The sequence below is a fragment of the Aythya marila genome (assembly GCF_965140915.1).
Source record: "Aythya marila genome assembly, chromosome: 24".
Lineage (NCBI taxonomy): Eukaryota > Metazoa > Chordata > Aves > Anseriformes > Anatidae > Aythya > Aythya marila.
In genome coordinates, this window is record NC_139065.1 from 3,231,041 (window position 1) to 3,242,537 (window position 11,497).

Here is an 11,497-nt window from a genome sequence, read left to right on the forward strand (position 1 = left end):
CCTGATGAATCTGTCTGGGCTCTCTGTTATTAACCAGCATCTGACCTGAGCCGTCTCAGAGCTGTAAGTAATGAGGCCGCCTTCTTGCACATGAGCTATCGGTAGCTAACGGGGCCGATTCCTCCTCCAGATAACTTATGGGCAGATCCTGACCCCGCGGCCTCGTGCCCTGTGGAGGAGATGCTGCTGGCGGGGTGACGGCGCGTGGCTGGCTCATTGTGTCCCTGGTGAGGATGAAGAAATCGCTCTTGGATGAAGACACATCAACATGACTGTGTTTTGATCTTGCTATTTCTATTCTTTCTTTTTTTTTTTTTTCCCTCCCCCAGCCATGATCACTCTCCAGCTGCAGCAGAAAAAACTTTTCCCCCTCCTCCTCCTTGTTGTCTTGCTTCTGGTTTATCCATCTTCATGTTTTATAAATCTGCTCCTTTCCTTACAGGCTCAAAAACCGCCTCCTCCATCCATGGCTGGGTAGGATGCTGAGACCCCATAGCATCCCTGGCATCTCTTTGCCCTCTACCCCAACACCCACCCCCACTGCCAACCCCACAACAAGGAGGACACGGTGTTTGCTGAGGACCAAAGCTCAGACGGGCTTGTTTTATTGCCACAGGTAAGAACACACCCAGAGAGGGCCATGCCATGGCCAGGCCAACGTGTGGGACCCCGGGGGCACTGCTGGAGAGGGGGCAGGCCCTGGGGGGCTGTGGCCGGGAGCATCGCCGTGTGCTGTGCTGCTGCAGCATCTGCCTGGGGAAAAGAACAAGCCCTGAGTCCTGCCAGCCCTGAGCAGGGCTCCATCAGCAGCTGACGAGGGCTGATCCAGGACCCCAGCCTGCCCCAGCCCTGATGGAGTGATCCATCCTCCTTCCCTCCCACCCACAGCCCCAGCCCAGACCTACCTCACTCTTCGTCTCACCCTCCAACCCGTCCTCACTTGGGCACTGCAGGAGAGAATGGGAGATGTAAGACCGGTGAATTCCCCTTCCCTCACTCCCCTCTGACATCTAAAAGTGAGCCAGGGCACGACAAATCCACCCATGTGCACGCACCAACGTACACCCATGTGCACCATCCCTGTGCATACGTGCTCCAAGAGATTACGTGCACGCACTGCCTTCTCCCAGACAGTTTGTCCCCAGCACCCCAGGTCCCAACCTGGGTGATGGCCAGGTGCTCTGTGTCCCCGGCACAAGGACAAGCTTGTCATTAAGGGCTGGGTGCTCTGCTGAGGCAGGGAAATGGGAGCTGGGAAGCCTGGGCAGGACCCTGAGACATAAATCAGGGCACCCCAGGTGCAAGTGAAGCGGTTTTGGCACGTGTGGCTTGCGGATGACTTGGGACACAAGCGCTGGTGGATGCAGTGAGGAGCAAGCGACTGTCCCAGCCTCCACCAGCACCTCTGGTCCTTTGCCTCTGCAGTCTCTGGGTCCCTCCCCACCCTTTGGCCATGAACATGGGAAGGTGATTTCAGGAACAAGGGACGATGCAAGACCATCAAGCCAAGAAGCCCAAAGCTCCAGCCTCACAGGGCTGCCCAGTGCCTTAAGGCTCCCCCCCCCACCAGGACTCAACCAAAAACACAGACAAAGTGAAGCACTGTGAAAGCAAGGCCAGGGAAAGGCAGGCAGGGAGAGCTGCTCCTCTCTCGCCTCAGCCAATCGTACTTTTTACATCAAGTTTGCAGTCTACCGAAGCTTCTCCCAGGGGGTTCACAGCTTTGCAGGTGTAGACGCCCCCATCAAAAGGGCCGGGCTTGCGGATTTCCAGGGAGCAGACACCCTGATCGATCAGTGCTATGTATTTGGGGTCTTCCCGTATCTCCATCTGATTTTTCATCCAGATGATTTTGGGCTGGTAGGCAGCAAGATACATATATATATTTAAGCAGGGAGAGAAATGAGAAATCCGGCCGTCCCCAGAATGCAGCCACCTCCTTCTGCTCCATCTGAAGCTGGTGGCCATGGTGGGATCCACAGCCAGAAGCCATTTGAAGAGCAAGAACTCCCATTCTGAAGCCCCAACCACCACCCACAGCTGCTCTCCTAGTGTAGAAGGAGACAGGACACAGCTTGAACTGCAGCCAGCCTCCACTCCACATGCAGAAACACCCCAGGCTTGCCCTAGTTTCACCTGGAGGACAGCTGCTGCCCCCCAACTCTATTCAACCCCAACTCAACATGACCAACTATCTCCCAACACTTCCAGCCACCTTGCAAGAGCCCAGCTGGTGGCTGCCCACACGTGGGGGTGATGCTGCCCATGGAGGAGCCACTAACCTGGGGGAAGCCCCGGACAGAGCAGAAGAGGTGCGTGTTGTAGCCCCGGGTGGTGGCTCGGTCTGTCAGGGGCTGGGTGAACTTTGGAGGCTCCATCATGTCCCGTTCGGGGATCTTCTCTGGCTGGTAAACAGTTTCTAGGAAATTAATTAAGTGCAGGTTGAGGCAGAGCTTGGGACCCTGGGTTGACCACCACCACATGGTCACAAGAACTCAGCTCAAGGTACCCCAAAATCCTTCTGCTCCCTCACGTAAGCTAGACAGCATCTGGAGCGGTCTTGAGGACCTGGCCTCACACCAGCCCTGTCTGCAGACCCCTTCTCATCCAACCATGCCACGTTCGTGCCCAGTCCCAGGGGATGACAGGGGCGATACCCGTCTGCAAACCAGCACCGTGATGCTTGCTCTGTGCAGGAGGTTTTATCCAGGCCAGGCACCTCGCTGGACCTTCTGCTCCATCCCCAAAATGAAGTGCACAGAAACAGGAGCTGGAAGTAGGCTCTGGAGGTGGCAGAGACCTGCTTTGATCTCACCCCGGGGATGTTCACTCCTTGATTCCTCCCAGGGGTCTGCCCATGGCACAAGCCTTCCCCGAAGGAGAAAGGAGGTGGAGAGGGAGGGCAGGGGACATCTGTCCGTCTGTCCTGAGGACGCACAGCCTTCACCCAACAGGGCTCATCCCAGGTAGCATCACCACCCACCCAACACCGAGGAAGCCCCAGTGGGGACAGGAGCCCTCTTGCCCACCCCACCGCCCCCAAGCCCTGTCCCTGTCCCCACTTTTCTTCTCGATGTGGGCCACCCCGGAGGCGACGGCTGCTTTCTCGCTCAGCCCGCAGGCGTTCTCGGCGAACACGCGGAAGGAGTAGGTGTTGCCCATGATGAGGTCGGATATGGTGCAGCTGGTGCGGGTGCAGCGCTCCAGTGCTGTGAACCATTTCTGAGAGGGGGAAAAAAGAGCAGTGAGAGGTTGCCAAAAGGAAAGGAACCCATGGGGCAGCCCAGGCAGCAGGGGGCCATGAGTGGCTGTGCTCACCCCGCTTTTCTTGTCCGACTTCTGCACGGTGTAGCCCTTGATCTCGGAGTTCCCATTGTCTGCTGGGGGGGACCACTCCAGGGCCACGTTAAAGCCCCAAATATCTACCAGCTTCAGGTTCTGGGGGGGACCCGGCGGCTCTGCAATTACAAACACACACAAGGCTGCATCCTTATTTGCTCCCCTGAGATTCTGCACCCCAACCACCCCTTTTGCTTCGCTTTTAATGTCTTCTCACCCTGTTGCAGCGCATGAGGGATGAGAAGCTGCGATGGGCAGGGGCTGGTAGAAACCCCACAGCCTTCACCAGAGCAACTCCTTCACATATTAGAAGGACCCCAAAGCCCCTTGCCTTGCTGCTGGGCCTGTCCCATCCCACCAGACCAGGTGCCAACCCCGACCAAAGGGCAGAAATGAGCCCCAGAGCCACGGCACAACCCCACGGGACCCCATCTGTGGCCATACCAATCACTCGGATGTCCAGGATGGCCTTGTCCTCTGCTCCGTTTATCTTCACGGCCAGCTGGTACTTGCCCGAGTCGCCGCGCTGCGCCTCGCGGATGAAGAAGATCGTGTCCTTGTCTGTGTTGCGGATGTTGACACGGCTGGTGTCCAGGGGCTGATTGTTCTTGGTCCAGACCACCTGGGGCTGCGGCTTTCCCTGGAGCAACCCGTGCAGGCAGGTTGGGAACTACTCGTGGGCATGGTCCTGGTGGGGTGGGCAGAGCCACCCCGCTGTGTCCAGGTAGCCACGGCCTGGATATAGCCTCTCCTATCCAGCAAGGGCCAGGGAAAAAACTATGCCTGATTCCCACCAGTCCCACTGCCAGGAATCTGTCAGGCTCCAGGGATGATGCTGACACATGCTGGTCCCCAAAGTCCCCAAGGAGCAAGTCCTTTTGCCTGCCCAGGTTTTTGCAGACAGAGCTATGCTCATGCTGCCCAGGTGCTCAGCATCAGGGGCTTGAGTTTGGCATCAAGGGCTGATTCATGCCTGGAACATGGCCAGCACAGGCTCCCAGCTGCCTACAAGACATGAGATGGACACCTCCCACGTTGCAGGGGCACCTTTCTGCCTCTTGCTTCTCCCTGCTTGGCTGGGGTATTTCTTGGATGGCTTTTTTCCCTTTACAGATGCCCTGGTGGAGGTGCTTTTGGGATGCCACAGGCAGCGTGTAATAAATCAGCTCAGGAGATAAACTCCAGCTTGGTCCACCACCAGCATCAGCTTTGGTCCCTCTACCACAGAGCCTTGGGACTACCCTGCTCCAAATGCAGCTGCCCTCCCTGGGAAGAGCCCTGAAATTGTGCTTCTGGGTCCTGCAGCATGTGGCTGGGCCCCTGCCCTGCTGAGCTGGGTATGATCTGCACAGGGCTCACGGGCCAGGACAGCAGCAATACCCAGTTCATGCCCCAGTGGGCACGAGTGGGATCTCCATCAATGCCATCAATAAAGGTGCTGCAGGACCAAAAATGGGATCTGAGCAGGAATGGGACCCCATGAGACATGGGGGCCAGGACAAGCCAGCCCTCAGCTGTCCCCTATATCATGCTGGCAAGAAAAGTCACTGTGGAAACAAACTTGTGGTGAGAAAACCCAAGAATTTCAATCCCAAATTGCTCACCTACCTGGAAAGGGATCATCAGGTTCACAGCATCCCCAACGCGCCTGACGTAAGTCTGCCGCAGGTGACGAGGCATGCGGATCCTTGGGAGCTCTGGGGACCAGAAGGTGAAGTTGTGGGGCCAGGAAATCAGAGACCCCAGCTCACAGCCCAAGAGGTCCCACACTCCTGCATGGGTCAGCCCATCCCATACATCCCCCACTTGGCCATCAGGATGTCCTGCCCTGAACCACCTCTTCCTCCTCATCTCCAGGACCGTGCTTCTCTTTGCAGGGCCACACCAGCCAACTCCTTTGCCAGAACCCCAAAAATTACTTCTTTGCCCATCCTTGAGCCCATAGTGACCAACGTGGGCTTTACCAGCATAGCCTGCATGGCAGCAAAACGGCAGACAGCATCTCCTGGTCAGGAAATATTTCTCCCCCAGCTCAGAGAGCAGACTTTCTGGAGACTCACAACCCAGCAAGGACGAGGGTTGGTGAGCTCCATCGCTGTGGGCTCAGGGCTGCCAAGAGGCCAAGGTGGCTCACAGGTCCACACAGCAGAGCCGGAAAAGTCCCAGGCTGGATAAGGAAGGCTAACATCCCCAAGGGAACATAACAAAGATAAGCAAAAAGTAAAAAAAAAAAAAAAATAAATTAAAAAAAACACCAGAGAATGCTGATGGAGCGTGCATCTCCTTCCCGGGGTGAAAATAGCAGCCGCGTAACCCAGCCGGCGTGGTGCCAGCAGTCCTGCTGGGGAGGCATCGGGTTTACGTGAGCCCCTCATAAAAGAGCCGTGTGTCTCTGCCTGGATTAAACGTGCCGGAGCTCAGCTCTTGGGAGGGGGCTCGGGGAGGCCAGAATTAAACCATGAGCGAGCGATGCCTGAACAGCTGTGAGCGTGAGAGGGCTGGGGAGGGCCAGGAGATGCCCTGCGGTCCCAGATGGCCCCACTGACAGCTGGGGTGGGCTCTGCTCCGTGCAACGCAGCCCTTTGCTGCAGAAATCCACGCCTCGGTGCTGCCACTTGGACTCATCCATCCCAGCAGGGCAGAGAAACCCAGCCTCCACGGAGGGGCATGAATTCATGGCTGTTTTCCCCAGCTCAGCTGGAGGGGGCTGGTCAGGGTTGGTGGCCCAGGTGAAGCGTGGCCGTGGCTGAAAAAGCATTTTTCTTGCCCTTGTTCCCTGCACAACACAATTCCTGTGCCAAATCCTTGTCTGGTTTCTCCCCGTCTCTCTCCCCGCCTCCCAAACCCACTCGCCTTCCCTCGACCCACCTGTTCTCAAGCTCCCTGCCGCCCGTACTGCTGCTATTTAAAAGCCCTTGTGACGCTATAAATGAACCAGGGAGAGGTACAAAATGCAGTCCTGAATAAAACGTAAAGACCAGCATGTAACGGGCAGGGCAGGGAGGAGCAGGCTCCTGCACCCAGCACACACCAGCACCGCCGGGGCAGACACGGGGTGGCAGCAGCCTGGAGGGGTCATTTGTTGCTCAGCAAAGCCAGGAAGGACATGCAGGGCTGTGTTTCAGATAAAACACAGAAGTTGGCAAGTGCCATTTGCTGATAAAGTGTTTCGGTCAGCAGAAAAAAAAAAATAAAAATAGAAATCTTAGAGGAAGAGCAAGTTGCACATGGGTCTTCCAGCCCTTGGGGTTTTACACCTCTCAGCTGGTGCACGTGGTTGGGAAAAAGTCTGCAGCAAGGACAGGCAGCTTGGCTTGCGGGGTGCAGCACGGGACTAGAAGTGGGAAACCTGAGCCACGCGTTTGGCATCTCCTCCCAGTCCCCCACGGCTCGGTTTCCCCAGCCCCACAAGGAAAATAGCAGTGACTTTGGGATCTGGAGGTGAACGTGGCAAGGAGAGAGGTGCCACCTGCCAGACACCTCTGATATTTCTGCTTCAGCCACCAAAGGATCTGGCCCCACCAGGCAGAGCCTGGACAAGGCAGCGGACACAGCACCCACTGAGCCATGCCCACAGCCCTTGCAGGACCCGTTCCAAACACTGACAGTCCTCTCCAAACCCTTTCTGACAAAAAAAGCTGACAGTTTCTGGAATAACACCCATTATCGTTATTACTATTTTTAAGCAGAAGGAAAAATCTTTTCTTCGAGTAATAGGAAAATTTGCACATTAAGTATTCCTTGTAAAGGACAAATAAGTCTCTATTTGCTGTTGGATAAGTGAAAACGAACTTTGCAATCCTGCATCAGCCTCAGCACTCGCAGCACCCCAGCAGGAATGTGAGTCTTCCTAAGCATGGGAGCAAGTCGTTCATTAGCGTGTTCAGCATGATTAAAGTTCCCGTGCTCCCGACAACCCGCTCTCGACTTTCCTGAGCTAAACAAACAAAGCTGCCACTGCCCGACACGCGTGTGCTGGCATACTAGAGACGTGAGCGTGGCCAAGGAGAGGAGATTTCCATTTCCCAGCCATTGCAATGCGATGGGACAACACGGCCCTGTAATTTGGGTGCAGCACTTTTCCCCCAAAGCCTCACCATCTACAGGACCGGTGCCTTGCATTCAGGAAGTGTCGTCCCCATCCCACCCCGAGGGAACTGGGCCCAGTTCTGGAGGACAACATCTCGGTGAAAGGCTGGATTGCGACACATGAGAGGGCAGAGGCTGTTGGGGCTGTAGGGATGGGCTGTGACTCCTTTGCCTGCTGGCAGGGCACGCGGGGACAGTGCATGTCCCCAGTACTCACGGGTGATCTCTCTGACGAGCACCGGCTGCTCCAAGGTAGCTGGGACGCTGGCGCCGCTGGCGCTGACAGCCTTCACCCGCACGTGGAGCTTCTCACCGGAGCTGAGGTCCTGGATCGTGTACCGGGTGGAAAGAAAGGGCTCCTTGTTCACCTCTGCCCAGTCTGTGCCTAGAACAAACCCAGCGGACCACTTCAGCCGTGACATGGACAGGCGGATGGATGCACATCCCCCCAAACAGCAGGATCAAACCCCAAGGGGCGAAACCCAGAGGCAGAAAACCTCTTCCTTGAGGAGGCACAAGCAGAAAGATTCATCCCGTTGGATTTGGGGCACCGAGAGAAAAAGGCATCAGAGGGAGGGGGCTGGCCTCCCCCCTTGCGAGGAGTGTGGGTTACCAAATGCTGGCAGATGCCCAACTGCTGAGCAGGGGGCTGCTTGCAAGGCATTAGGCCAATAAACATGGTCTCTGCTGACCTTCCAGGTGCATTTCTGGAAGTAGTTAAGATCCTCTGACCACCCTGCCAGCCTATCCTCTCCTCCTGCTGCTCCAGGATACCTTGCTGGGGCTTACCACGCTCCCCAGCCCGTCCTCATCATCAAGCAAGCTCTGCCCATCACCTGCAAATGGCATTAACCAGACCAGCCCTCCCTCAAACTTGACCCCAGCCCCCCCAGCCATGGTCTTGTAGCAGCTCAGATACAGCAATTTGAGTCCATGTGGCTACCACTGAATGACTACAGCTCTCCTGTCACCCAGCCAAGCCCAAAGCAAGCTAGGAGAGCATCCAAAACCGTGCTCTTTGGGAGGCTGTTAGACAGCTCCCTCCAGGAATGGCTTCTCCCAGCAAGGGCCTCCTCACATTCCCAGTTCCCAGCTCATTCACTCTCACCCCAAGCCCCAGCAGGGCTTCATGAGAGTGCCCAAAAGACTTCTCAACTCCTACCTCATCCCACCAACTGGCAACGCAACCAGAGAGCCACAGGGAATCGCTGCCAGCCACCAGCCCATCTCCACCCACCGCAGCCTTCATCCCTCTAGGCTCCTCGAGCCCCATCTCCCTCCGGGCTGGGTTTGCCTGCTGCCTCGTGCCAGCCTCTCTGGCACTGCCCAGCCCTTTCCTTCCTCATCCTCCCACCGTCTGTGCATCCTTTTGACCATGGGAGAATTGTGTCTTCTTTCCTCTCAGGTCTCTTAATCCTATTCTACCCCAAATCCATGCAGAGCTGGCGGCCACCAGGGACCACCCCCAGTGGGCACACTGGTTTCTCCTCCACCCTCTAGCTGGATGCAGCAGTGCTGTTAGACCCTGGGATCTTGCTAAAGAGATCACTGATATCTGAAGCCAAAGGGACTCCGCAGATAAAGAACCAATTTGGGCAAAGAAAGGGGAACAGGATACAGGGAAACACTGCCAGGTTCTGCCCAGCTCCGTCCCACACCAGCGCCCCATGCTTACGAGGCAGGAAAGCCCAAGCCTACTTCCATCTTTGCAGATCTCCACCACGTATCCATCCAGGCCTGACCGGCCCGTCTTCTCAGGGGCTTTCCAGGTCAGTGTAACCGAGGTTTCACTCACTTCTTCCACAGCCAGGGACAAGGGGGAGCTGGGTGGCTCTGTAACAAACCCGCAGCAGTGAGTGCAGGATCCCAGGCAGAGGGGCCTCAGCCCACCCACCTCCTAACCCCCCCAGCCCAACCTCGTGCATCCCCCTCCCCATTTCAGTGCACACTCCCCTCCTCACCTTCTTTGGGTTTCTCAGGCTCAGGGGCAGGGGGCTCAGCTGGAGGGGCTGGGGAACCTTCTTCGGGGGCTGGAGTTGCTTCTGCTGTGGGGATGGGAGCTGCATTGTCTGTGGGGGCTGGGGGCTGCTCCGTAGCAGGGGGCTGCTCGGGGGCCGGGGTCTCTTCAGCAGCTGGTGCTGGTGTTGCTTCTTCTTTTGGGGCTGGGGATGCTTCTTCCTTTGGGGCCGGTGCTGGTTCTTCCTTTGGGGCTGGTGCTGGTTCTTCCTTTGGGGCTGCAGGAGCCGGGTCTGCGGCTGGAGGTGCGGTTTTGCCAGTCATTGCTGCAAAGCCTAGGGAGTGTTTTGGGGTCTCTTCTCTGGGATCTCTGCTCTGGATTGGGGTCCCGGCTCCAGACCAAAAGACTCTCCTCCAGACCTGGGATCTTGATGCTGACGATGGGGTCCCTGCCCCGGACCAGGCGTCTCCACTCTGGATCTGGTGTCTCGACTCCGGACGGACAGTCTCCGCTGCAGGACGGCTGTGCTGGGAGGGGGGGAACCAGGTCACTGAGCCAGGACAGGGGCTGGGAGATTTTTATAGGCTTGGGCTGGCACTTGTCACCTCCCTGCAAACCAATCTGCCTGCGCAGGCGGGGGCTGCCAGGAATAGCCACCCGGGACCTGCACATTCAGCAGCATGTCCCTACCCCCTCCTATGGGACTGCAACACATGGTCCTGCCCCCCCGCCACCTCCCAGGCCCACACGGGACTAGGCAGGCCAGGGCCAGGTCACCTTTCTTTGGGGACACAGCTCCTCTCCCCACCACCAAAGCCCCTGCGAGCTGCGCACCCGCACACACTGCCCCCAGCTTCTCCAAGCCCCCCAAATCTCGTCCCAGCTCCTGCACTGACACAAGGCATCCCCACCTCTGAGCCTCCTGGTAAATCCTGCACTGCTCCCCCAGCCCACCTGCCCCCCATGTCCACAGTCCCTACCACAACCCCAAGTCGTTCCATTCCCAGCTTGGTTTCTCCACCACGGTCCCTTCCAGCCCCCAACACAGCCCCCATGGGCACAGCAGGTGCCCACGTCCCAGCCCTGCACACCCACCACCCTCAAAAAGGTAGATCACAGGCCCACACTATGTTCTCCAGCCTCTGCCCTGCACGTACCATCCCTTGTCCATGGTGTCTGGTTACCCCAGGCCTCATGTCCAGCCACCCTTCTGCCAGCCCCAAACAGATTCACCCCAAAGCCCCATGGTGGCCCAGGAAAGCCCTGTTAGGCTGTAGGATATAAACCTGCTCACCCCTTGCCTGTCCTCATTTCTCTCACTTGTCTTGTGAGACGCTACTAAAAATGTCTCCGTAACCCATGGTCTAATTCTTCGCCTTCCTCAAATTCGGTCAGCAGAGTGTTTCCTCCTGTTCCCAGCTGCTCGCCTGCCTCCAGAGATGCTGCTGTGGAGGAGCCAAGCAGGACCAGTTCTCCTGGGCTCTGCTCCAAAGGCTTTTATGGTCCCCATGAAACATCTCCAAGCATGAACATCGGGGTCAAGAAGCCACTGCCGGACAAGAGCAAAACCCCCTTGGCCAGACTGGCGTTTAACGGGATGGTGACATCCCAAAAAACAGCCAGAGGGCTCTGAAGGATGGGTCCCTTGTGGAGCAGGAGCTCTGCACAGGGAATGGAGCTGGTGGGAGGAAGAAGAGTTGGCCAGGGCAGCACTGCCACTATTTGGCCCAGTGGGTATCAGAAGGCCCCAAAACCCTCTGCCCTACACAGACAGAGGTGTGGGGACACAGAGGGGTGATCACTGATCCCCAGAAAGAGCACGAAGGAGCCCCTGCACTTTCTGCTAGCCCTGCTCCTGTAAGCTGAGTAGAAAACCTATCGCAGCCCCCAGCCTCATGGGTTACAGGGGGATCAGGTAACAAGAGCACAAACCCTCCTGCTGCCCCGATCTCCCCATGGGCCCTGGAGGCTGAGCCTGGCAGCACAACCCTCCTGCTCCAGGGAGAAGATTTTTCCCCCCCAGTTATTTCAGCGACTGCATTTGGCAGCAGGACAGAGCCAGGACACCAAGAGATGGTATCAGTATCTCAGGGAGGGTATCTTTCCTCCAAA

At 57.2% G+C, this 11,497-nt stretch overlaps 1 protein-coding gene across 2 annotated transcripts; it reads right to left on the minus strand.

The window, feature by feature from the left end:
• Positions 1-577: 577 nt before the first annotated feature.
• Positions 578-9,923, minus strand: MYBPH (myosin binding protein H). 2 transcript variants are annotated; one of them, XM_082778491.1, is made up of 11 exons: positions 9,390-9,923; positions 9,127-9,261; positions 7,646-7,813; positions 4,948-5,036; positions 3,784-3,979; positions 3,319-3,458; positions 3,063-3,222; positions 2,283-2,419; positions 1,671-1,857; positions 906-947; positions 578-749 (listed from the first exon to the last, which is right to left on the minus strand). In XM_082778491.1, exons 1-10 carry the CDS (start codon positions 9,706-9,708, stop codon positions 937-939), a joined length of 1,542 nt encoding a protein of 513 aa, XP_082634617.1. In that variant the 5' UTR covers positions 9,709-9,923; the 3' UTR covers positions 578-749; positions 906-936. The 2 variants fall into 2 exon arrangements, with proteins under 2 accessions (XP_082634617.1, XP_082634616.1); XM_082778490.1 differs by having other exon boundaries at positions 578-753.
• Positions 9,924-11,497: the final 1,574 nt, after the last annotated feature.

Excerpts from the sequence above, each read along its gene's own strand:
- MYBPH (XM_082778491.1), bottom strand. The coding sequence starts at position 9,708 with ATGACTGGCAAAACCGCACCTCCAGCCGCAGACCCGGCTCCTGCAGCC. Across the intron at positions 9,262-9,389 it reads GCCTGAGAAACCCAAAGAAG|AGCCACCCAGCTCCCCCTTG; the intron begins GTGAGGAGGGGA and ends GGTTTGTTACAG. Across the intron at positions 3,980-4,947 it reads ACCTGATGATCCCTTTCCAG|GGAAAGCCGCAGCCCCAGGT; the intron begins GTAGGTGAGCAA and ends GGGTTGCTCCAG.